Genomic DNA, 27,195 nt, shown 5'->3' on the forward strand with positions numbered 1-27,195 from the left:
TTTCCACTCAAAATGTTGCCTAAATTTGTTTACTTTGGTATAAATACCCAGATATTTGGCTTGCGGGTGCTTTATCAACCTACATTTGTAGTTGTATGTATAGTGATTCTATGTGGGCACCACTTATACTGGTAAACATATTATTTCATTACAAATTATTTTCCTTGTAAATGGATCAGGGCAGGGGAGGAAAAGCACAAGGGACTATGGTGATGGTTCATGGGTGAAATGGTAGAGGAAATTTTACAGAGAATACTTAATGATGTAAAAGATATAAATACAAAATAAAAAAGTTATTTTCCCTTTATTTCTCCTTTCTTTGACCAAACACATATTAATGAACAATAGTTAATTATAAGTAAGTTTCCTTTATATTTCTCCTTTCTCTTACTAGTTCATTATAAATTATTTTCCTTTTATTTTTCCTTTATTTTGCCACCTGGGAATGATATTTATTTTTAATGATATATTATCTTATCTATTAACTACATCTCAACATAGTAAAGGCAAAACTATAAAATATAATTTTAAAAAGAAGAGTTGAGCACAATTCACAGTAGAATTGTGCTCTAATGGTTAAAAAAACACAAGGATTGTCAAGCATTCCATATTAACAGTGGATGTAGAAAATTTTTTCTGATGGATAAAATGTATATGGTACAGATGTAAAGTTTTCTATGTAAAAAATTCTGTACAACTTCCTGTACAATATTGATTCTCATTTGGCATATTCTTATCAGGTTACAGTTCAATAAAGTTTTTGAATTATTTCATCAAAGCAATCAAAAAAAAAAAGAAAAAGAAGAGTTGAATACGGTGGAGAACATGCTCAAGGCAATTTCTTTGAATCCTGAGATCCAAAAGGAAAGAAAAGGCCAAGCAAATGTCCAGCAGAAACATCAAAAGAGTCTCCCTCTTGCCTGCCCCTTAAGTCTCAGCTCCCAGTGCTCTGTCTGGGGGCTCTGTCCCCTCCCTGCTCCCCATTATTGGAAAATGCACCCACACATAAACTTTCCACCACCAGCTCCACACAGCTGATTCCACATCTGCTCTCCAGGTCTGACAAGGCAGAGCAGCCAACCCCAGTTCATTGTTTGCATGAGCACCTCCATTTGGCAGCACCGCTTACATTCAGGCAGCAAGTCACACATCGTCACCCTGTCCCCAAAGCAGGGTATTCCTAATATTGGCTCACAGCATCCTCATCCTCCAATCACCCGGGGTACAACCTCAGATAAAAAACTTCAGTCATCTGTAACAACACTTCAACTCCCCTTGCAGCCCCCAAACCAGTCATCAAGCCTGTCTCAGTGGTGTGCCAGTAAAGTGTCCTTCCCAAAGGGAGATGTATTTCCCAAGCCCTAATTGTAGTGTTTGCCGGTTTCTGTGGTGCAAATATTCCCACTGCTGCCAATGTAAAACTACCAAAACTTAACATCTTCCCAAAGCTCTGAGAGAACCAGAGGGTGATTTGCCCAAGAAACACCCATCACCATGTTGGCCAGACACCCTGAGGTAGGAGGTACCCTTTGAAACCATGCAACAAATCCAGAAGAACGTGACATCAAGATCCCCCTGGACATGGCCGTCTCTGAAGATGTGACTTTAGCAAGATCCATCGCCGAGCAGAAAGGGTTTCAGAGCAAACAAACATCAGCTCTAGCAGAAAACACTTACTCACCCCTCTGAAGCCAGCTGGGAAGACACTTAGGCCAAGCCTTTTCGTTGTGGTTTTACGACAGAGTCGGGCTGCAGGCACTTGCCCAACGCCCCCCAACCCCACACCTCGGAGGGGTTAGCCAGGCCGCTACCAGTCCGAGGGTGCAACCAATGGACAAGGGCTCACCCCCCAACAGGACCATCCATGCTGCTTGGTCTCAGGGCTTGGAGGTCCCTGCCTGCACCAGGAACCCCAGCAGGCGCAGAGCAACAGGCCTCATGAGTCAGCTCTGGCCAGTCGAGCCTTGACCACTGGACTCTCATCCTCCCGCTTTTCTGGCTCCTCAGGGCTCAGTTCTCACAGCCATGGTGGGTCCGTGGGATGGCCCTGTGTTTCCTCGCAAACCCAGTATTTGCCTGGAGCCCTCGGGGCGCCTTCTTCCAGGCCGTCATCGCAGGTTCCTGGCCGGGTGCAGACACTCCTCAGGCCCGTTTTTAGGAAACCAGATGGGCGCTGGGGTGACGCCACAGAGAGGAAAGAGAGGACTGGGGCGGCGTCCCGCTCACCAGCTGGAAATCCCCTCCCAGGGAACCTGGCATCGTCATTCTTCCTCCAGGCCTGGAAAGGGACCTCGGCCTGGGTTCTGGATCCTTCGGGAGCAGAGCCCAGGAGGCGTGACTGGCGCACCACCAGGGCACTCACTGTGATGATTTGTGAAGCAGAAGAAAGTGGCGGGCAGATGGGGGTGCAGGGGTGGAGGGGCTGCTGGGCCTCCCGGGGCCCCGCGTGGTTGGTTGTGGGGCACGAACACTCCGCGCGGCGCCCTGAGGAGAACCGCGCGGGGGAGGTTACCAGACAACGCCCGCGAGTTTCACTTGTGAAGTGAAACAGGCTACGCTGTTCCTGAACTATCTGGAAAGTACGGAGCAAATTCTGGCCCCACCTTTCTGTTTTTCAAGAACTGTCAGAAACCCGCCCCCTCCCCCTCGGCGCAGCGGAGCTGAGGCAGCAAGTGCCGCGCCCACGGGAGCCCGCGAGGTCACGACCCGCCCGGGGAGGGGCCAGGCTGGGCCTCGTGGGGTCCGCGGGACCGGCTGTGGCTTCAGCAGACAGGTCTGGGTGGGAATTCTTTCTTTTTTCTTCCTTTCTTTTTTTAAATTTTAACATTTATCTTTTTTAAAAAAGATTTATTTTATTTATACGAGAACCGGGGTACAGGCCAGATATGCGGGAGGGTGAGAGGATTCACCAGAGCCAGAGTGGGGAACAGAACAGGCAGACTGACCAAATACACTGCTGAGGGGAGCAGCGGGCGCGGCGGGAGAGGTCTGTTCGCCATGTGGGTTGCTCGGAGATAGGCAGGGATCGAACTGGTACTACAGAGGCTGCAGACAGCCTCACAGCGCTGCGCTCAACCGCCTTCACCACCAGGGAGGCCCAACATTTATCACTTTTAAAAAATTTTTAGACAATATTTGCTTCCCCCCCACACACCCTCAGATTGAGTCCCCATAGAATCTCCTTCCCCAAGGCACCCATCACCACTGTCTCCTGTGCTCCTCCCTCCCTCTCACCCCTCTCCCTTCTCCTCCCCTGCAGGATGTCTCTGGTTTATAAATGTAACCTTCAGTTGAGCTGTTTGCTGTCTTCTCAGATGAGTTGTTTAGAGCCCCAGGCAGTGGGCTCAGCCACCCCAGCTCCACAGGAGGGCTTGGAACCATGAAGGAGCTGGTGGTGTGGACGAGCTAGAGACAGCTGACCCCAAGACCCCAAATTCCAGGAAAGGCCTGACACCCAAAGCTGACTGTTTCTCAGGAGAGAAGCACACGGGGAGAGCAATATGCGTCCAGCAAGCACATTCTGGAACACCACATAGCACTGGTGTGAACCTGAGACGTTTGCTGTTTTGGAAAAGGAAGCCGCTCAGCAAGGACTACACGCTTTCACAGACTGGCTAACACAGGCCAGCTGTTTGAGAGAGGAGCTTGGTGTAGGATTGTGGGCCTTAAGATCTGAAAATGGGGCACCACCATCTAACCTAAAAGGAGAAAATAAAGAACTGTTCCCCATGTGTAGGAAGCTCACACCACACTGCAAATACTTAATTCCAGTAGAGCAGGGCTGTAGTCCTCAGCAAGGACTAGAAAATCTTTCTTACCCAGGTTGACTCTGCGGTTTTCACAGAGTGAAATAATTTAATATATATATTTTTTCCCCACTCAAAATAGGATGCCTTGTTTAATTCAAAAATAAAATCATAAGAAAACATAAACATTTACTTGTGAATCCATCCTGGATTATGTTTATCTTTATACCCACATAATCATAAAAGATAATTTTTAAGTGTTTTTATGGATGGCAAAGTCATGATGTGGCCTGAATTGAGGGAGAAGCCATAGATGGCACCCCAGTGGACACCAACCAGGTGGAAAGGGTCAGAACGTTCTCTCACAATGAGGCATTTTTGGTTAGAGGAAATGCCCTCCAATCTAATTGGAACAAAGCAGGACCACTGGGTGGTCAGAAATTTGGGCTTCAGACAATTGAGTGGTGATGATAATACCCAGGGTTAAGGACTATCGCCTCCCACCCTTTTTGGTCTTACTCCCCACGAAATCTATTCAGCTAGGGGAACTGAGTGGATCTGCAGCCTGGGCTGCTGCCGACAGTGGAGCTGTTTATTTCCCCACCATAGTCATGAAACAGGCCTCAGCTGACTTCCCTGTCCCCATGAGGGTATCAACGGAACAGGAAGTGTACATGACACTAGTGCCCAGAAACAATACAAGTGTGCCCCAGTGGTCCAGGGCAGATCAGCACTCCATGGTGACTGCCCTGCTTATCTTTGGCTTTGCCACCTACCCACCTGGGGTGCAGTTTCAATGGGCCTTTCCACCCAGGGCCCCCCTGTGTCCCAGGGTGGGCATGTGATTGCAGCATGACCACCAGGAGGCTCCGATCTGTGAAGTCCCACTGGGATGTGACACCTAAGCTGTGTCAGGGTTCATGTGCCCTATTCCTGGAGCTGAAAACTGTTCTGTTCCCAGTTGCCCAAGTTACCACAGTGCCTGTTTCGATTTGTTTAAATATTGAGCTAAACTATATCTTTTTAAAGAGAAAAGGATACTGCAAGGTCTTCTAATAAAAGTTCTTCATCAAGAAAACAGATTATTTCCTCCAAGGAAAGCAAACACCTAAATTTCTTTTTAGAAAACCAAAGGAGGCTTTGCTGTACGCCTGGACATAAGGTGGGAAAAGATAAATAATAAAAGATAAATAAAAGGATAGATAGCGCTGAAGCTATTTCTGAGAACAGGTACTTTCATAGAATAGACTTACCTTCTGGAACTCCAAGGACCAAGAAATTTGCTTGTTCCCAATACAGATTCCCACCCAAACAGGCCTCACAGTTCACCCTGTTCCATGTCCAAAAAGCACTGTACCCAGAACTCATATCATAAATTCTGCACAGTCGCCAGACCTGCTTTAAAATCACCCAGCCTAGACCTGTACTCCAGACTCCCCCTGCAGTGCTGCATGACTAAGACTCTGTCAAGGTGGTGTCCTCCCTTTACTGCTGTAAACAACATAATTAGCTTGGCTCCATCAGCAGATAGTGCAGGTGGTCTTTTGGGGAGTCAGCATTCAAATACCCCTTTCTTCTGGTAGGTTATCTGAAACCCCCTGTTATCTAAAAGACGAATCCATTCCACATGTTGAAGTGGAGCATCCTCTCCCTTCCTCTGGCCACAGGGATGACCTCAGGGATGGACACATTACCTGGGAGGATCCCATTAAAGTCTTAACCAAAGGGCTAGCTACTTGCGATGGGATGGTGGCAATGTGTAGTAGCTGAACTATGGTGCAGGATGTGACAGGTAGGATCCCCCCCCCCATCCCTATCCGTGGGAAGCAAGGCGACCGATGACATGGCTCAGACTTGGGATTTGGACATTGCAAGCCGGCTCTTTGAGACAAGTGATGGAATCCCATTAGCATTTTGGAATTTCTTTACCTTTTAACGGCTTTATGAAGGCATTGGAAGAAAGGCAGGAGGTGTCAGCTAAGCTCCCCTAGTTGGAAGAAATAGCCAGTGGCTTTGGATATTAGCTCACATTCATTGCATGCTGTGCCAGATGCCTGTGCATCAAGTTCCTCATTCAGTTTCCACAATAATTCCATAGTTAATGCTGTTGTTATCCTGACATTACAGATAAAGAAACTGAGGCTTAGGGAGATGCAAAGACTGAGGCCCAGGGAGATGAGGGTCAGCGAGGATGTGCCTTGCAGAATCTCAAGACCCAGGGTCTTTGCTTCAGCCAAAGGCACATGATCAAACAGTCAGGAAAATATTATAGATGGGTCCTAGGAGGAGCCAAAGAAATCAGGTGAACCCACATTCCAGTGCTGCAGTCTGGCAAGGACAGACCCAGGGTCTTGGGTTTTCCCAGAGCTGAGTACGACACAGTAAGCTGAAAGTGAAAAGCATGGGCAGAACATAAGCAGCCAAGAGACAGATTTCACAGAGGTGAGCTTAGTTCAAGGACCCCACATCTTAACTTTGGCTGTCAGAGCTACCAGCATCAAAATGAGTTTTGAAAGTTTTTTTGCCAAGGAAATGTTTATGGCCTGCAAAGAGGGGTCTGGGCTTCCTCAGCCACCAGAGAAATCCTCAGCCTTCCTCCACACACACCCACAAAATAGGGGGCCATGTGGCTATTGCCATGGCCGTGGAGCAGCATGGTGCTGAATAGAACTGGGAACCCCCAGGTGGGCTGAAAATAAACTCTACCAGGCCAGGAGCCCTTGCCTACCCACCCCTGCAGGGAAGAGTATGCCCTTTGTATCATTGACCACTGTGCGGCTTCTTCCCTATTCCTGAATGGTAACTTGTGACCTCTAATGCCTTATTTTCCTTGGGTGTAAGAAAAGGGTAATATCTGCATTTCACCCTGGGGCTATTGTGAGGATTTTTTTTTTTTTAAAGATTTATTTATTTATGCATACAAGAGCTGGGCTGCAGGCCAGAGGTGCAGGGGGTGAGAGGATTCACCAGAGACAGAGTGGGAAACAGAACAGGCAGACTGACTGAAATACACTGCTGAGGGGAGCAGCAGGCAAGACAAGAGAGGTCTTCTGCGCCCTGTGAGTAGCTCCCTGGCCGTCCAGGAATCGAACTTGTGCTGCAGAGGCTGCAGATAGCTTCATAGTGCTGTGCTCAACCCCTTGCGACACCAGAGAGGCCCTGTTGTGAGCATTTAATAAGTTAAATAAAAAATGCTTAGCATCCCAGGCACAGAGTAAGAGCTCCAACAGTGTTGGGTGTGGGTTGCTCTGTCCACCACCTTCCTCCCCCACCACGTGCCTGGGAATTAGTTACAGTGTTCATTTATTCCTAGGAAGTCAGAACTAGCTGAGAGGTCACCCACAGACTTAGGAGGCATGGACATCTCCTGACCACACTGGACATGAACTCTGAACTATATGTCCCTTCTGCAGGCAGAGACTTGTCTGATTTTACCTTTCCCCTTGGGAATAGGTCTCTCTTTGGATGTTCTATGGGGCAGTTGTAGTCTTTTGAATGAGATCACTCTTAAAAGCATGTGTATAAGGGCACAATTGTGTGCGTTGCCACAGGTTGAGCACTCAAAGGAAAGGGAGTGGAAATCACGGGACATCACCTAGTAACAGAAGCCCTTGTCCAATATGCCCCTGCCCCCAACCTCCAGGATGAGTCATAACTAAGAATCACAACTAAGGCAACAGGAAAGCAAGGAGCTGTGTCCTTCTGTTTCCCTGGAATGAGGGGTACTGAAAAGGAAATAGTGGGAGACATTTGAAAAAGTGGGGAAGAGAAGGCAGTGCCCCATCAAGGCTAAGCTGTGAGACTCGTTCTTCAGAACAGTAAGGATTCTGAAAGCATCCTCTCACATGGCTGCTCTAAACATCCTTGCTACCTGTGCTGCCCCATTTGCTCTTCCTTACAACAGGAAGCAGGGAGGGCTGCTAACCTGCTTTCAGGAGTGTGGTTGTGACCTCTTCTGAGACCTGAGCCCCTCCCAGGGGCCTGTCTCATGCTTCACCTGGTTCCCCTGGCTCTGACACGGCTCTGAGTGCACAGCCAGTCCCCACAAAGACCAATGAGGAATTATTTTATTGGGAGAGATATTCTCCTGTAGTTCTAGTTATAAACACAACATGAGCGCTTTTTGAGTGCTTCATAGGCATCTTTGTATTTAAAAGAATCATGATAATGTAGACATTTTTAAGCCACACTTGAAATTGAAAACATAATACAACCTTTTCAACAAAGAAGGTATCAGTCAGAACAAAACGTAACTATATATTCTACAGATGACCATTTTTCCTAAGATGACCGCTAGATATGTAACATCATACAGACATCTAAAAATCCCCTATTGATGCTTTAGAAAAAATACACAAAGCAAATTACATTTTCCTTTTCTTCCCGAGTAATAAACTATGACATCCACTCGAGAAGGCGCCTGCCAACCCATCCAAGGCATCTCAGTACCCTTTGCCTCTTAGCACTGACTGTCTTTTACATGGAATCTGTCTCCTGTAGGAATGGATTAAAACACTCGTGTCAAGTGCAGTCGGCATGTGTCAACTGGTGTATTTTTACATCGTGTTCCTAAGTTAACACAAGAAAATGAAAAGAAAACACTCTCATGTGAAAGAAAGCTAAGAATGACAAAATACATTTTGGTAATTACCTCACAAAGTCAAAATCAACCAACTTTTAAGTCACAACTTTTGTCTTAAGGAACATTTATTAATACTTTTTGTGGACGTGTTTTAAAGGCATAGGTTTAAATGCACATGCAAACAGCCTGCTTCTCCCGGGACTTATGGACCCAGCCTCACTCCTCTTTTTCATGCAATCAAGCTGCTAAGCCCTTAGCTCCAAAGGCTCTGGTGCCTCGTCTAAGTTTTTTAAAATAAAGTAGGTGATACATAAGATTTTTTCATAAAAATGAAGTATGGAGAAAACTATGAGTAGTGAGGAGAAAAGTATTATAATTAAAAAAAAGTAGTCTGTGATGGTCAAACTCAGAGAAAAGCCAAGTCATGGTGATTGTTACTAAACCATGAGAGGTCAACTAGACTAGGACAGAACAGGCAGCGGCCCAGAGAGCCCTAGGGCACCTGATGAAAGGGGACATCTCTGAGAAGGATGCTCTAGTTGCAAATGTGGTGAACACCAACTCAGTGGCAGATGCAGTGGCTTATTTATGTCTGCATCCCTGTTCTTGGCATGGTCTTACACAGGGATGGACACTCAGCAGGTATTTCTGGGAAATGAGGAGCTGAACTGAATCAGCTTCCTGTCTTCAGCCACTGGGGATGGTACTTACTTACCAGATTCATTCACTCCTCTGAGGTGCCATCTACTTTAGGGGACAGAAAATGGATGCCTGGAGACAATGATGACATGGACTTGGAAACAGAGTCTTGGTCCAGAGGAAATGTGTGACGCCGATGTGTGATGCCTTCTTGGAAGATAGGGGCACAGATGTGACGTGTTCCCCAGCCCTGGTCTAGGAGAAAGGCACCCAACATCTCATCCATGTCCTTTTCTGTGGCTCTGCAGCCTCTCGGGAGCTCTGCAGAAAGATGCAGCTCACAATATGCTGGCTGAGCAGGTCAAGGCCTTCCCCCTCAACTGACCTCAATGGCCACACAGGTGGGGTCCCAACTGTACCTGGAAATCTGCAGAACAGCCTCCACCATGTCAGTGAGTAACTTTGTTGAAAGAGAACAGGCATTTGTTTATGTGATTGCTCCCTTTGTAGAGAACCAGCAGGGGCCGCTCAGGACAACCTGAAGTGATACCTAAGGCATTTGGAATTTCTTGGGGTTTTGGTTCAAAAACAATGACATGGTTCCATTCTCTTTGGTATTCATGCTTAATCTGGTTTCTTACTAATATCCATAACCTTCTCAGTAATTCATTGCTATGACTGTTAGAATAACGGACTCTTACACAGTCATCAGAAGGATGTTAAGGGGAGAGGAGAGGCCTCAGAAACAGAGAGTGTTGAAAGGAAAACCAGAAGGAATGACAGGAAGAACCAGCAATCTCCCTCCACTAATTTACTCAGAACTCACTCGCCTTCCAATTATTCTCTGCAAAACACATGATTTCTGCAGGCCAGCTCCCATGGAGATGCCAGAACCTCCTCTCTTCATTGCGGTAGGCCAGCTCACAAAGCACCTCTCAAAGCACCTCCGAAAAGAAGGATAAAGCATTTAGAGAAAGGAAGAAAAGGGAGGGCTATTACCAAAGAGCAAAGGCCTGGGGGACAGGGGAGATTTTCAGTGAAACATTGCCTCCATCATAGGTAGAGTCTTCCATGAACATCACCAGCAAGAGCTCAAAGCGGAGCTAAAATCACCTTCAAATGTCAACAGACTTTATATCTACAGAGGAAGGATGATGTCCCAAATGCATGAATCTCTTCCTACTGTACACTCCGTTTTGCCCACACACAGCTAGAAGATGGAGTTAAGACCATGTTAGAAGTCTGTGTCTTAGAGCTGTAACAGGCCAGCAGGTGCATACACACTTGCACATATACACACACATACACATATACACACATCAAAAAGATCTTTGTGGATCAGAGTATGCCTTCACTTGGTCCAAGAATCTACTTATTGACATTGGGGGAGTAACCCACAGAATGTAATCAGGGAGAGAAATGATAGATGGAAATAATATTGCATTGTGCACAAAGTGGTTATTTTACAAGCTCCGCTGCAATTGTTTGTCCAGAACTAATTCATCTGACTAGAATTTCCTGAATCTGTAGTATAAGGTTAAACCTTAAAAATGTTAAGCTCTGAGCAACAAAAATTAACAATTATCTAAAATAAATTAGATTTTTAAATATATGTAATGAAATTATGGGTATTGGGAACTAAAGTCTATAATGAATATAAATTAATATAAATCTACTATTAAAGTACCATTCCCAGGAAGATTTTAGTTTCCAAAAAAAGATCAAATATTTTAATAATTGGATCTACTTAGAAAGCCTTAAACAGTGTTGTAAAGAGAGTACTAAGATTATGTAGAGACAAGATACAAAAATCTGTTTCCATGTTCATCTTGAAGGCTTTCCTCATTTTGCAAGTATTCCTGAAAAGCAGTGCAAATACATTACAGCCGGACCCTTACTTTAAATAACGAGGAGGCCCTGGTTGTAAGGAAACCCTGTAGTGTCCCCTGTGGAAACTGAAGAACTCTGGAAGGACCAGCTTCCTGTACCCCAGCAGCACTGACACTGCAGACTGGAGGCACCCAAAGTGTCTACTGAATAGCATGAATGTTGCTTTTGCTTTTCTGTGGGACTTCCTTAGTGAGGCATGCTGTAACTGGGAAGTTAGAATGGAAGACAGAGTCCAGCTCACAATTCGATGACTCCATTACAAAGTTTGGGGAATTTCAGGAAGGGATTTTCAATGGAAAAATAATGGCTGTATGTGTATAATTTTTAAAGAAATGCTGACCTACGACAGGCAGCTCCTCTTCATTGCTCACTGATTTACTGAGAACAAATACTGCGTGAGCTGGGCTCCATAAGTGGAACCAGTATCTAATTTCAGAAACACCATCAGAGCCATTCCTCTATGGACTTCCTTCCATCTCTACAGACAGAATTTCACAGCTCAACTCACGTCACCCCACAAAAGCAAAGCATAAGTTAAAGGCAAAGGTTCAATTAGAAAGAGGCCTGATTTAAGCGTGATAATGTTTTCAATCTTAAAAGAACTAAGTCAAATACATTCAATAAAGGCAACTCTTCAAAGGCAATTTGTTTTCTCATTTGGTGCTTCCTCCTCTTCCCATTTAAGACTCAACTTCATATATATATATATATATATATATATATATATATATATATATATATATATACTTTAAGACAATATATCCTCTTTTAAGTAACAGAACCCCTAGTCTGCAATCTGTCACATCAGTAAAAGAAGTTATGTCAGCCTATTTACTCAGCATCAAAATTGCCCAAAAGACTGGAAAAATAGCTGAGGATGTTTTTATGCAAGTTTTGGGGAGGACTGGATGTCTGCAGTGATCCCTCTAGGGTTTCATCAGTGTAAGTTTCCTGGAAAGTAGTGTGCAAATAAAATATCTGACCATAGAACCCTAGTTTAAAAACACTACGGGTAGAAATGGGTATGAGTGGGGGGGAGCGAGGGAAGAATAATGGTGTTAATATAATAAACACCTGTCAACTAAATTAATACCAACAACAAAAATCTCACACAGATATCTCAAGTGACCTAAATAAAATTGATTTTAAGATCGTTTGACCACTCGCCGCACCCTTTACTGACTTTGGCCCCCAAGTGACTAAGCATACTCCAAGAATCTACTGACTGAGCCCATCAGACTCAGTCATTGGCCCAAGGGGATGATATTTGAATGAAAACATTATTATCATGGATGTGCTCCCAGCATGGAAAAATCAAGAATTAAAAAAAATTAAAAAGCAGGGCTCTTGCCCCCCACGTTTTCAAGTCTATAGTTCAGGGAAGCTTATTTACAGCTGTGGTCCACGTGACAAGCTGACAGCCCCCTTTTCTCTTTGGACCCCGGCCTCCCTTGCCCTGGGAACGGCCTAGCATCCTCGCCCAGGCCCCGCCGTCAGGCCTCTGTGCGGTTGGGCAGGTAGAGGGAGGACACCAGCAGGTTGTGTCCGAAGGCTGGGAAGCGCCGGAAGGCCTCCCAGCTGTCGGAGAAGATGTTGTACTTGAGGAAGACGCGGTGCTCCAGGCTGGTGGACAGGGTGACGTCCCTGCTCATGATGTAGATGCCATCGTTATGCAGCGCGCATGTCAGATTCAGGCCCGACTTGGACGTGTTCTCCTTGAGGTACAACCAGCGCCGTGTGGCCGTGTTGTAGGACTGCACGGTGAGCATGTCCTCGCTCTGGCTGCTCCTGCGGGCCGCGCCCAGCTCGTGCAGGCAGCCGCCCACTAGGTAGATGGTCTCCTCCACCGACACCATCTGCTGCTTGCGGATGTGCACGTCGCACGTCTCGAAGAGAGTCCAGGCGTCGGCGGCCGGGCAGTACTGCAGGACGTTCATGTTGCGGTCTGTAAGGAAGGCACAGGCGGGTGAGAACACATGCGCACGCCCCCGCAGCCGCCCACCACCGTGAGGCCGACCCCCACGCACCCAGCGAGCGGCAGGTCTCCCTGGGGAGGCCAGGAAAACTGGGCACTTTCTCCCACATACCCTCACTCAAGGGGGGACCCTCCAGGGGCGCCCTCAGAATCAGGAAGGTACAGAGAGGAGCAAGGTGGCCTGACCACCTTCCCTGTCCTGATACCCTTCTTGCACTTGACAATCGGCTGGTCAATATACAAGGAATAGGGACCTCCAGCCCTCACTGACCACTACAACCGGCTGACTACCAGGGGCAGAAGGCAGGTGCCGCCCAGGACGGCCTGCCGGTGACCCCTAGTCCTGTGAAACAACACAAGACAGCAGAATGTTCAGGAAAGGACACAGGCCATAAAACCCCAAGTCAGGAGAAATATAGCAGGCTCGCCTGGGCCTCAACAACCACACTGGGTAAGGCACCAGGGCACCCGCAGGAGACCTTGGCTAGTGTCTGGATAAAATCAGAGGTGAGACTAGAGATGGCTCTGACATCATTTTGAATTTCAGGGAAACAGCTGCTTACAGGGAAACTGTTGCTGTCTGTTCCCTTTTTTGAAAAACACTTGTGAAATTGTTTTTGTTTTTTTTTAAAGATTTATTTATTTATGCATACAAGAACTGGGGTACAGGCCAGATGTGTGGGAGGGTGAGAGGATTCACCAGAGACAGAGTAGAGAGCAGAACAGGCAAACTGACCAAAACACAGTGCTGAAGGGAGCAGCGGGTGAGACAGGAGAGGTCTGCCACGCCATGTGGGTATCTCTGTGGCCAGCTGGGATCGAACCCATGCTGCAAAGGCTGCCAACAGTTTCACAGCACTCGCTCAGCTGCCTGCACCACCAGAGAGGCCCAACACTTGTGAATTTGAAGCTACCTATTTTCCTTTTTCTTTTCTTTTCTTTTTTTTTTAATATGTTTTCCTTTGCTCTCTTTTAGGAAAGAATAAACTGAATATTCTAGCCTCCACAGGAAAACAGCTGCTCTGGAATTATCAGAGAGAATGAACTATCTGCTGGTGGTTGTTTTTGTCTATGTGTGTAAGAGAAAGCTAGCTGGGGAATGGCACCCTGCTGCCATGTAAGGGGGGAGCTATGCTGCCTCCAGAGACTGAACCACCACAGTGAGTGCTGCTTACTGCGCTGTCACAGAGGGTGTCTGCTACCAAGTCAAGTGCATCCCACAAGCATCCAAGGCGTAAAGGAAGGCCAGCGCTTTGCTGGAGCACATTGCGCAGCCTGTACACATTCATAACAGGGCCCACTTCCGGGAAATGCTCTTCTGTTTTCCGCCCACACTCATACACCAGTATTTCGCTTTATTGTATTGTAATAAAACTCATTCTAGAAGGCAGCCTGGGGGAGTTCATGACTCATCTCTCCAGAAAAGCTCCTCAGTACCCTGGCATCCCCCCAGGCAGGAATAAAGGACTTATTCTAGCCCAGCAGCACTGCACTTCTCAGTTCCCAGCCTGGAGGTCCTTCCAGGTCTTCTGTAAATGTTTTCTCTGCTCACCCAACAAGGGCTCAGACCATGATGAGGTGGTTGGAGCTGGTGGAATGATCGTTGTGCTTTTGCATTTAGAGTTGATTCTGAAGTATAACAAATCACCCTTTTTCCCTTTAGCGGTTACTACTAGGTTCTATTGAATTTAATGTCTTCAGTGCCTGCCAAAGAACTAAAATAATCAAACAGCTATCATAAAAATCATGAATTATGACTTACAGAATTTAAAAATCTCACCTAATTTGAGAAGTCAGCAGGCTAAGCACCCAATCTTCAGTCCTGCATTTCTTTTTTACACGATAATTACGATTCCTTGTTTTAAAAACAGAGAACTATAAGAAGTGCTGGGAGGGTCCCAGACAGAAGAGGAGGGGTTCTCGTCTCAGCAAACTAGTCTTCAACCCTTACACAAACATCTGTCGGTCCACCTCACCTAAATGTCCCATCAAGGTGTTTGGCTGGAGAAATGCAGGACAGAAACCACTGTGGGTGGCCTGAGGGTAGAAGGATATTAGTAATGGCTGGTGAAACCAGAAAACACCCAAGCAAGGGTTTTCCAGGTCAAATCTAAAGAACATTTTCTCTGCCAAGGTCATGGAGGAACAAGGACATATACTAGCAGTGTCCTCTTGGGGTTGTGGGGCTACCAGTTATCCTATCTAAAAAAAAAAGTGCCTCCCACTAGCCCCCAATGGCATTCCTGTGCTTAGAGGAGAACCAGAACCCCCAGCAGGATTCCAAAGTAAGATATTCCAGACTTTCCCAGAGAAAAGACACAATTATCAGCACACACACCTGAGAATTCTCTGGGTGGCCCTGGTCTCATCAAAACCTATAAAGTCACCCCTAGGTACAAGTGTTAACCCAATGGCCCCTTTAACCCATTTTGAAGGTCAAGAAATGACAGCTGGGCCTCATTTCCCCAAAATGCTCATGAGGGATAAGTTAGCAGTCATCCATTCTTCAGTGGAGCCACTGGGAGGGATTTAGGAATAGTTTCGCAGGCAACAAGAACATGGAACAGAAAAGGAGCTCATGGCTTCCTCTGACAACAACTCCTTGTTGTCAGCACCTGTCCTTAAATGCATAAATAAACCAGCTGTAATGAGTAGAAAGGTGACACCTCAAAAGGTATGTCCACCTACTTGTGCCCAGAACCTTTGGCTATGAACTTACTTGGAAAAGGGGTCTTTGCTGATGCAATTCAATAAAAGTTCTCAAGTGGAGAACATCAGGGATGACCTTAGCTAGTCCACAGAAGAGGCAGGTGCATACAAAGGAGGAAGCAAGGAGTCACAGCACACTGGCTAAGGGGCACGTGGAGCCACTAGCATGGGAAGAGACAGTAGGACCCCCTGTTACATCCCCCCAGAGGGAGCATGACCTGCCAACACGTGGATTTTGGACTTCTGATCTCCAGAGTTGGGAGAGAAGACCTGTCTGCTCTTTCAGACCATACCTCTGTGGCCATTTGTCAAGTAAGCAACAAGAAACCAAAATACTCCCATCACACTCCCAACAAATCAACTGTTCAGAGGTTCTCCAAGAAGTGTTCAACTTTTGCTATCTCCAAAAAACAGTACATCAAATAGTCATAAAGCACCTTACACTTAACTTCTTGCTCTAACTTAAATCCCCCAAACGAGATTCAAGATTCACCTGGTCATGGTGAGAAAGATTTGGGGCACACGCCATATTAGTATGTGGATTTCTGTCCTACACAAAGTCACATGCAGCCTCATAGGGCCACGAATCATTTCTCTACCCAGCCATGGCTGCAGAGCTGTCCTGCCACGAGGGACATCCAGGAGCATCACTTGTTTCCGTGTCAAACGTAATCAGGGTCATGTCATAACTGCTTTCACAAGGAAAAGTGCTAAGAGTCCAGCTAGCCTTTCTCTGTAAGTTCTGGGCTCTCTAGTCAGACAGACCAAAATGATCAAATTTTCTCAGTCAAGAGATAAAACTTGGAAACAACTCCTTTACCTGGAGGGAGTGGGGGGAGAGACAAGGGAAGGCCAGAATCTACCATAGCCTTTCTTACCTCAACAGGCTGGTCTCTGTCCCTGTCGGGGGTGGCTGCTACCTGCCAAGAAGAACACTATTGAACCTACCGGGAAAACTTACCTGCGAGCTGTTCACTACCAAATGCCTACTGAAGCAAAAACCACATGTGCAGGGTTTAATAAATAGCATAACCACCTTGCCCCACTGGTCAGGACACAGTTCTCTTAAATTTATGTTCTTCCTCCTCATAAGATGTGTGAAAAACTGCTGCAAGCTGAGTTTCTAGAATCTCCTCTGACACAGTTTGCTCAAGAAGGACGTCAGTGAGGAGAGGCATCTACAGGGCTCTGGCGTGCTGCATAGGGCCAGTGGCTGTCTGAAAAAGTGTGAGCTTGGCTTAGCCACATCCCAGGACAGCAGGCCATAGGCTAGCTTTCCAGGGCAGAGAGAATATTGATTTTCTTCACATGCCCCCTCCCCATACAATCTACATGCACATACAAAGGCATCACAAGGCCCCCCAGCTGTCAGACAGGCCTCCTCCTTACAGAATGTGTGATGCCTAAATCACCTGTGCATCCCGGGCCTTCCTCCTCCCACCCTTCCCTGGGCTCCCCAGCCAAGTACCACTTCCCTGGCCCTTCACTCACCTCTTGTGGTGTAGCCACCAATGACATAAATCTTCCCCTTACACTCACACGCAGAGAACTCGGCCAAGGGGTTTGGTAGGGGGGCCACAAAATTCCACGCATCCTGCTCAGGATTGTAACACTCAACGTTAGAAACAGCTTGTCCACCAATGGCGTAGAGTTTTGAATTGACAGCCACAAGTTTGAAGTTCGACCTGAAAGAGAGACACAAGGGCCCAGAAAGTCAGTCTTTGTAATGATGAAATGATGGAGCAGACAGATGATGGTGTAGCCGCCAGAGCAGAGTGCGGAAGCTGCTGGGTATCTGGGCGCCATTCTGCCTAGGCACAGAGGAATGCCCAGGTGGCAACTCAGATTGTGTTCACTTGTCCTCAAGACCCCACAAAGAAGGTGTGTACGCCAAACTCCAGCAACTGAAACAGGCAAGGCAGTTTAACACCAAGGACCAGCAGGAGATACTCTGTAGACACATAACTCCATACTTTCCTGCAGGTCAGGGAGGAGGACCCCAGGTCTCTCTCCACTTAGAATACTGATCTTCCTTCCAGTGGTGGAGGGATGGGGGGTACCCATCCTCAGTACACACCGGCATGACCTACCCAGACAGGCAGACACAGTGGGTGGCTGCCAAAGGGGAGTCAGAAACCCCTTAATCATGAATCCCCCCACATATCACTGCCCCCTCCTCCAGAAGGCGTGTTTCATACAGTGCTAACACATATAAACATGGGAGGTAAATCAAAGTAATCTGATCCAGCCTCTTGGGGCATTACACCTGTTAAACCCTCACCTCAACAAATGCTCTCCTATCATAACATTAAATGACTTTTTAAAAAAAGATTTATTATTTATGCATACAAGAGCTGGGATACAGGCCAGATGTGAGGAGAGTGAGAGGATTCACCAGAGACAGAATGGGGAGCAGAACAGGCAGACAGACTGAAATACACTGCTGAGGGGAGCAGCGGGCGAGACCGGAGAGGTCTGCTGTGTTATGTGGGTTGCTCCCTGGCTGGCCAGGGGATTGAACTCGTGTTGCAGAGGCTGCGGATTGCTTCACAGCGCGGTGCTTAACCCCTTGCGCCACCAGGGAGGCCCAACATTAAATGACTTTTAAAAGAGAAATACTCTGGTTTTAAGCAGCACATAAAGTAATAGGGTCAAATGGTGCTCATCAGATTCAGGTATCAGATAAAAGGCTCATGACTTGTGAACTGAAACGGCCACATTCTTGAGCTTCAAGGAAGCACAGAGGGACAGGGACCATGGACTCCTCCAAAGCCAGAAAGGAGAAACATTTGCAAGTGCTGGGTCAGTCTGTGGAGAGGCTCATCAGTCTAAGTGCACATTAGGGGAAGCAGTCGCTTGAGTGACACCAGAGAATGACGCTGGCTCACTTCGGGGACCAGGCTCTAGTCCCAGCTCTACTGCTAACAGGCTGTTTGCTGTGACTCTGCTTCCTCAAGCCCTGTATGGGGTGAGACCCACCACAGGGGATGGATAAAGAGACAACCAGCAAATGCTCAGAAAGTACCCCAAAGAGAAAAGAGAATTATTGTCATTTCTCCATTTTCTAGTGCCTGGAAATCAAGAGACTAGCCCAGGTGAGGCACGCCAACACAATTTCTTCTAAAACTGCAATACTCTAAGAAAGAAAGTGGGTGGAGGTTACAAACGAAAAACAGTGTGTAAGAGGGTTGAGTAAGAAGGACGGGGTATAAGTGGCCCATGGCTGGTCTATCTGGTGTTTACTAAACACCAATACTGAATGGATGTTAGTGATGGCCACTTAATAAAAAATTAAGATTTTTCAAAGGTGCATGTAATGTTTATATTTAAATTAGCTTTGGTTTTGTTTTGAAAAACCAAAGTGAATAGAGTACTCTTCCCTAAAAACCTCATATTGTCGGTTATATGCAGCCAGCCATTCAATTTCTCAAGCCAACAGACTTCCCAGGGGTGGCAGTTTCTGGGGGGTCTCTGTAGCATGTTGCTGAGCTTTCTTGCTGCCAATGGTCCTTGAAATCTGGCCACGACGCCCTCTTGATGTTTGCAAATTGGGGGAAGCAGGGGAAATAAAGCTCGTAAATAAGCACTAAATGTGACCAGCCCACAATTTGTGTTTGCCCCCCCATGGTGCACAGATAGTAAATTTTGTAAGATCAAAACAGCTTTCAGTATTCATCCAGCATCATCGCTGGTCCCAAGCAAATATGCTGATTTCTAGTCCACACACTGGGCCCAGGTGGGACAGAGCCTCCTCTCAGAGAGGGAGGGCCTCCTCTGGCCATTTTCAAGTTTGTGGGCACCGTATTAAACATTCTTTTTTCTTTTGTCCAGGATACAAAGAGCTATATAAAATCTCCCAATCCTTAGGATCAGGCCCATACCTTGCCAGGTAGGACTAGGATCACTAACTGCTCAGTCCCTGGGGAAAGAGACAGATTGGCAGGTGATCCCCCTCGACAAGGTGAAGTGGCACAGAGACACCCCAAAGTCTGTGCATCCAGGTGGATGTGAAATGCTGTGTAAGCTGCCTTTTTTACCCCAAAGTTCTACACTTCTTCCAGTGTTTCTGGAACCTGTATTGGCTGCATTACCCAGCAACAATCCCATTTGAGGTTTCATTTTTCCTTGTCTCATCCTCTAAACTCAAATAAAACTCCTTGAGGGCAGGGAGCAGCATGTCTTCATGCATCTCCACAAGTGACTGGACACATGCTGCAGATGGAGGGCATGATGAAGTGAGGCTCACACCAGTGACAAAACGTGATCAAGCAACACAGAGTCACAGATATCTGCACACCACTTCTTGGGAAAAAATAATTTTCAAAGAAGAAAATTTTAAATCTGCATGAAGATCTTATCTGCAGAAAAGGTAATATCTGTCCTATGATATTTGATCTACAGAAAACCCTACAGTTCCCACCAAAAAACAGAACCAATCATAAATTTTGTGAAGATACAGAACACATTTCCATCCACTGATAAAACATCTGAAAAAGAGGTAGAGAAAATAATCCCATTTAAAATAGCAACAGAGGGCCTCCCCTGGTGGCGCAGCGGTTGAGCGCTGGGCTACAAGGTTGCCAGCAGCCTCTGCAGCGCCGGTTCGTTCCCCAGCCGCCAGCGAGGGTCCCACAAAATAAATAAATAAATAAAATAGCAACAGAAACAATAACAAACTTGGGAATAAATTTAACCTTGGGAATAAGTTTATTCTGTACACGGAAAACAAGACAGTGATAAAACGCACTGAAGAGGACAAAGAAATGGAAAGATATCTTATGTTCATGGATTGGAAGGAGTGACATTGTTAAAAGGCCCACAACCGGGCCTCCCCTGGTGGCGCAGGCGGTTGGGCGCAGTGCTGTGAAGCTGTCAGCAGCCTCTGCAGCACCGGTTCGATCCCAGCCAGCCGGCAAGGGTCCTACATGGCATGGCAGACCTCTCCTATCTCGCCCACTGCTCCCCTCAGCAGTGTATTTCGTCAGTCTGCCTGTTCTGTTCCCCGCTCTGTCTCTGGTGAATCCTCTCACCCTCCCACGAATCTGGCCTGTACCCCGGTTCTTGTGTAAATAAATAAATAAAATTCTTTAAAAAAAAAAAAAAAAGGCCCACAACCAGAAGCATTCACAGAAATAGAATAAAAATTTCTAAAATTGGCATGGAACAAATCCCTTTGGCTGAAAACCCAAAGGAATCCTGGAAAAGAACAAAGCTGGAGGCATCACACTTTCTGACTTTAAACTTTGCTACAAAGAGACATGGTTCTGGCATAAAAACAAACACATAGAGGGCCTCCCTGGTAGCGCAAGGGGTTAAGTCTCAGCACTATGAAGCTATAGGCAGCCACTGTGGCATGAGTTCAATCCCCAGCCAGCAACCCACATGGCCCAGAAGACCTCTTCTGTGTCACCTGCTGCTCCCTCAGCAGTGTATTTCAGTCAATCTGCCTGTTCTGTTCCCCACTCTGTCTCTCGTGAATCCTCTCAGCTCCCACACCTCTGGCCTAGACCCCAGCTCTTATATGCATAAATAAATGAAACAAATCTTTAAAAAAAAAACCATACACATAGATCAATGGAATAGAATGCAAGCTCAGAAGTAAACGCATGCACATACAGTCAACTAATACCTGACAAGGGAGTCAAGAACACTTAATGGAGAAAGGTCATGGGTCAATAAATGGTGCTAGGGAACCTGGATATCCACATGCAGAAGAATGAAACTGGAGCTCTATACCACTCACAAAAATTTACTTGAAATGGATTATAGATTTAAACATAATATTCATTAAACTCCTAAAAGTTTAATGAACATCTTAAAAGATGAATAGGGAACAACTCCTTGTCACTGGTTGTGGCAATGATTTTCTGGATAGGATACCCAAAGCACAAGCAAAAAAACCAAAACTTAGTAAATGTGACATCAAATTAAAAAGTTTCTGCACAGCAAAGGAAATAACAAAATAGGCGACCTGTAGAAAGGCAGAAAATCTTGCAAATCATGCCTGATAAGTGGTTTATATGCAAAGCAGATAAACTCAATAGCAAAAAAAAGAAAAAAAATCAGAAGAACTAAACAATTTTTCAAAAAGATATACAAGTGGCCAATAGGTCCATTAAAAGATGTGTGATATCACTTATTGTCAAGGAGGTCAAACACAACCACAATGAGGTATCACCTCACACTTGTTAGAATGGCTGTCATTCAGAAGATAAAAAATAACAAGGGTTGGTGAAAAAAAGGGAGACATGGGGCACTGCTGGTGAGAATGTAAACTGGGGCAGCCAATGTGGAAAACATTATAGAAGTTCTCAAGAAATTAAAAATAGATCTATAGTATGATCCAGCAATTCCACTTCTGGATATATATCCAAAGGAAAGGAAAATAGGATCTCAAAGAGGCATCTGCATCCCCATCTCCACTGCAGCATTATTCATGACAGCGAAGCTAGAGAAACAACCTAAGTGTCCATCATCCACCGGTAAATGAAAAGGAAGATGCAGCATCAATAATCAATTAGAAAGGAAAATGAAAAAAGTACGCAGGTAGAAAAAGTAATATAGCTTGAAAATGCCTAAGGATAACTCTAGCAATAAATATTCAGACTATACAAAAATAACAAAAGAAACCTTTTCCGAAAGACCAAAAGACCTAAATAAATACAAGGGGAAAAAATTAATTTTTCTGGCTCTAGAATATTTTTAAAAACTGTGAGTCTTCCTCCTATAAACTTAGTATAATCCCAATCAAAATCCCCACGGGACTTCACAAACTGATTCTAATGTTTATTTCAGAAAAAGAGAAAAAATGAGCCAAGAGACTTAAAACAAAAGAGAAGAAAAGGGTCTTTGTTCCACCAGACAATAACTGAGTTCTGTGACTGAGCCATCATAACTTTAAAACACGTCACTGACTCAGGGATGGCCGACCAGATGGGCAGGTTGGCCTTGGTGAGAAGGGCTAAGGTTCCAGAATCACTGAGACATGTTATCACCTCACATTATACCTTTTTTGGGAACAAATTCCAAACAGATCCAGACCTAAATGTAAAAAGGCAAATCCACAGAAGTAACACATCACAAGACAGACAGTATTTCTGTCTTTTTAGATGGCACAACTCTTCCCTATGCAAGATCACAAAAGCTCATAGGACACATGAAATGAATCTGACCACAGAAAATTTAAAATTTCTTCAAAGAATACACTATAGACTTGCAGTCCAAAACTGGAGTCCCACAAGGCCACGGTTGGCCTGTATTTTGGTCTACAGTTTCTTGTTATTGTTCATTTTTTAATGGAGTAAGTTGCCAACATCGAAAAATGGAGATATCTGGACATAATCCTCATTTCTATGCATAGTAACTGACTGTGGCCTAGAGGTAGCACCCTCTCTCCAGGGGCGGTGGCGCAGCATTCATGGATAACACCCCACTTACCCCTCTACTCACTCGACTGGCCTGGGGCCTCAAGCTTTTCATTTTTGAATCTTATGATAAAATCAAGATGGGGTAAGGGGGAAAGACCTGAGAATTACCTAACAGACAAGGGAGTAATACTTATCTACATAAATAGAAATCCTAAAAATGATATGAAAAAACAAGCAATATTTTTTTAATTAGTGTAGTGCCAGGAAGGCACAGAGTTGGTTCTCTGTGATCTGAGTAGACAGGTGAAGGACAGTGCTGGAGCCCTTGGAGGCTTTTTCAGGGTTATAATGGGATTCTACCATGTACACGGCAGGCAGGGGTGCCGGTGGCCGGGAGGCTGGCAGGTCTCCCAGGCCGCTGCTAATCTTCACTCTTTCTGCGCTCTCTGGCACTCTACAAGTTTCCCTTGGCAAATATAAATACTGCATCCATGTCTCACAAGAGTAAACAATACAACTGAATATAACAATGTGACAAAATTTAGGTGCTGGCCATCAGGCATGCATGTAGGACGGCAGGGATCCATCATCAATTCTAATGGCGGGAGGGCAGAAAAGCCTGACAATCATTTACCCCACAATTGGTAAAAGCCATTTATAAATTACATACAAATGACCAATAAACATATGAAAAGAACAATCTCTCTGTCCACCAGACAAATTCACACCAGCATTTTTGCCACTAAATTGGTAAAAACAAAAAAATGGCAATAATGGGTCTTATCTTGGCAAGAGTATCAGGAACTGGACTTGCTCACACACTGCTGGCAGGGGGCCAATTTAGAAATTTTTTTTTGATGGGTGATTTGGCAGGAGGTTATACTAAATTGTACAATGTACACAAAAATATTTTGCTCTACCTGCCCAGGGAGTCCAGGAATTTGCCATATAAAGCAAACGCACACGTGCCTCATAAGCTAGGCACATATGTACCAAGAAGTTCCACACAGCACTGTTTATAATGGCAAATGGAGAAACCTGAATGAATAAGGGAGGGGCTAATTACACTATGGTACATCCACAGGCTGAAATACCACGCAGTCATTCACAAGACTTACCTGGATCTACATTTGTGGGTAAAAACCCTCAGAGTAGAAATATCAAGGGCCATAATAACCACCACATCCTAATCAATGTTAAGAGTAAAAATACAAGTTGTGTATACACCCCCACAAGGAGATGCATAGAGTTTCCCCTATCAACATGCTATTATTTATATTAATAGAGTTATACTTTTTAAATTATATGTGTTTGTAAATTTGTAATATAGAACATGTCCAGACCTTTTTTTACTCTAGTTTTTTCATGTCATTTATAATTTGTCTAAGAAGCATGTGCTCATGTATTACTATCTAAAAAAAAAAAAAAAAAAAAAGATTTTTAAAAAAAAATCTAAGGGAAAGGGGAAAATAATATCAAGAATCTGTGAGCAAAGAATAGAATTCTGTGAGGTGTCACATTAGCATCGTGGAGCTAAAGCTGGCATGTCCGGCACCAACAACACAGCAGGAGACACGTGTACAGATCTGGGGGACAAATGTGTGGCCTCCCCCCCTCTTCATAGCCAGAATGCTCCTTTGCAGCATTAATGAACCTTCTTAGAATTTACTAAAAGTGGATGGAAATATGCTTAAAGTGGTACTTCTTATACCAAACTTTAAATATGGCATCATTTCAATGGTGTCAATAATGCATTAAAACAGGGCCAATCTGTAGACAGAACTATCTCTAAGACATAGTAGAAGTGATGTCCTCTATTTCTTCTATTTCTTCATTCTCTTCATTTCTCTATAACAACTATATTCTAACATCCTGGGGGTGTAGGGGGGTGGACACTTTCCAAAAATGGATTTGATATTATAGTAGAAATGAAGCCAGTATTTCCCCTTCTCATCTTGGGGGCCCTAGGGTCAAGTCAATATGTGTGGTGGCCTCCCCATTCCCATTAAGATGTTCTTTGCTTGGTATGTGTTTGTTTTTATTGGCGTGACATTGCTTTATAACACATGCGATGTTCAGGTGTTCATCGCTGACAGTCAACATTAAGTTCACACTAAAAGTCCAGTTCTACCCTTCACCACACCACTGTCCCCTCTATCCCTATTTACCCCCCCAAAACGTTCTTTGTGTGGAGGTGAGTCCCCCACTCTGGCTCCTCATTACAGTGCAATGTGGGGCTCAAGATGGATGCATGTGGACCAGAAGGAGCACTTGTTCTTTCTTGGTTACAAGGTTCCTGTCCCTACTTCTGAACAGCTCTGGGTCACCTGGGCCTGCGGCCACTATTCCATCCCACCCCTTCTGTGTCTGTTCTTCAATCCTGATCCTACAACCTACGCCCTCCTTTTCCTTTCATAAAGTCACCTACATTCATGAGAGGGTTGGGGGTGACTTGCAGGGTGGGAAGGAGCAAGGCTGGAGTGGATAGAGATGTGCTGATTCTGTTGGTGGTCACTGCCAGGCTCAAGCGAGGGTCAAAGACATCACTGTCTGGGAAAGAAGTAAGAGGGAAGTGAGAGGACGTGAAATTATACCACTCATAACAGTGTAGCAACTATCTGCTGATCACAGACCTCCACCCCAGAGCAGAAAACTTCAAGGCGCTAATACAAGAAAACCGCTCAAAGTCAGCCACACAGGTTACTGCTGGGGGCTTCTGGCTCGGATCCTAAAAAAATGAAACTGGTGAAAATAAAAGCAAAATTCAAGATGAGTTTTCTTTTAAATTACCCTTGGGGGAACCCACCAACTCTTTACTGGGATGGAGGCTAAGAAAGCAGTTTGTGGAAAGGGGCAAAAATCTCAGCTAGTTGGGTGGGGCTGGTCTTTTCACAGAAAGTTCTGGGTTCTTTGGGAACTCGCCAGGGTCAAGGCCACAACCCTCCTGTAGAGGCGAATGAATGAATGAATGAATGAATGAAGAGGTGAATGGAGGCCATGGAGCGGTACTCCACAGGTACTTACCTCTTCTGGTTCATGGACGCCACCTGGAGCCACTCATTGGTGCTGGGGTTGTAGGAATGGGCCGCTGAGATCTCCTGGCTGGTGATCCTGTACCCGCCCACGATGAAGAGGTAGTTGTCCAGGATGGCCGACCCATAGCCCCGGACATTCACCAGATCCGGGGGCAGGTTGTTGGCCAGAGGGAACCACCGCTCCGTCCTCTCCTCGTATCTGAGCATGGACGGGGGCTCCCCTTGGTAAGGGTGTGGGGCCAGGGGCCCACCCAGGAAGTCTCCCAGGGCCACCAGCACGGGCGTCCCACTCAGCCGGTCCTCCCGCAGCCTCTGCTTCAGACTGAGCTCGCCCAGCAGGTGGAAGTGGGGCTTGCACAGCACCTCGTGGAAGTGCACGACCATGAAACGCCGGCAGGCCTCCTGCAGGTCGGGCAGCCCGTACACCTGCGCCAGGCGGTAGAGCTCCAGGCAGTTGGACAGGCGCACCTGGGACAGCAGCAGCCGCAGCAGGGACGTGACCTGCAGGAAGGAGGCCGCCTCTACCAGCTCGGACAGCAGGCCGCCCTCATCCAGCTCCTCGGGCTCCTCCGGCGCCCCGGCGCCCTTCTCGCGCGGCCGGCCCAGCAGCCAGCCCTCGCGGGCGCCGCCGGCATTGATGAAGTCGAGCACCAGGCGCAGGCCCGGGGCGCTGAGGCCGCGCAGCTGCTGCACCTCCGGGCCGCCGGCCTCGGGCCGCCGCGCCTCGCGCATGCCGGAGCGGTAGAGCGCGCGGAAGTAGTCGCTCTGCTCGATCAGCTTCCTCTTGCTCACCGGGTAGCAGCGGTCCTCCAGGCGGATCTGCACCATCTCTTCGGCCGACATGGCTGGGGGCCCGGCGGCGGCGGAGGGGCCCGCCAGCGCAGCGCCGGGAGGGGGCGGCGGCCCCGGCCTCCCGGCGGGGCGGGCTCCGTCGCTCGGCTCAGCGCCCGGGCTCCCCGCCGCGCCCCGCTCGGGCCACCGGCCCCAGACTTACGCCCGCGGACCCCGCGCCTGGCAGGGCCCACCCCCGCGCGCCCGCCCGGCCCGGCCTCCCAGCGGCGCCCCGCGCAGAGAGCGCCCCGGCGGGCGCGGCGATCGCGTGCCGGGCGGGGCGCACGGCCCGGCCTCCTTCCCGCTCAAGGTCCGGGAACCATCTTGCAGATGGCGAGCAGGGCCGCCGGCCCCGGCGGAAAGGGCTGGCGAGCAGGGCCGCCGCGTGGCGTCAGCCTCCCGGCCCCCTGGTGTGGCCTTA

At 46.7% G+C, this 27,195-nt stretch overlaps 1 protein-coding gene across 1 annotated transcript; it reads right to left on the bottom strand.

The window, feature by feature from the left end:
• Window positions 1-12,350: 12,350 nt before the first annotated feature.
• KLHL42 (kelch like family member 42) lies at window positions 12,351-26,978 on the bottom strand (the record flags this gene model as incomplete). Its single annotated transcript, XM_084255600.1, has 3 exons — window positions 25,933-26,978; window positions 17,033-17,226; window positions 12,351-12,802 (listed from the first exon to the last, which is right to left on the bottom strand). The coding sequence occupies exons 1-3, from the start codon at window positions 26,784-26,786 to the stop codon at window positions 12,351-12,353; spliced, it is 1,500 nt and encodes a 499-aa protein (XP_084111726.1). The 5' UTR covers window positions 26,787-26,978.
• Between the last annotated feature and the right edge of the window lie 217 nt (window positions 26,979-27,195).

Source organism: Talpa europaea (genome assembly GCF_964194135.1).
Source record: "Talpa europaea genome assembly, chromosome: 15".
In the NCBI taxonomy this organism is placed as follows: domain Eukaryota; kingdom Metazoa; phylum Chordata; class Mammalia; order Eulipotyphla; family Talpidae; genus Talpa; species Talpa europaea.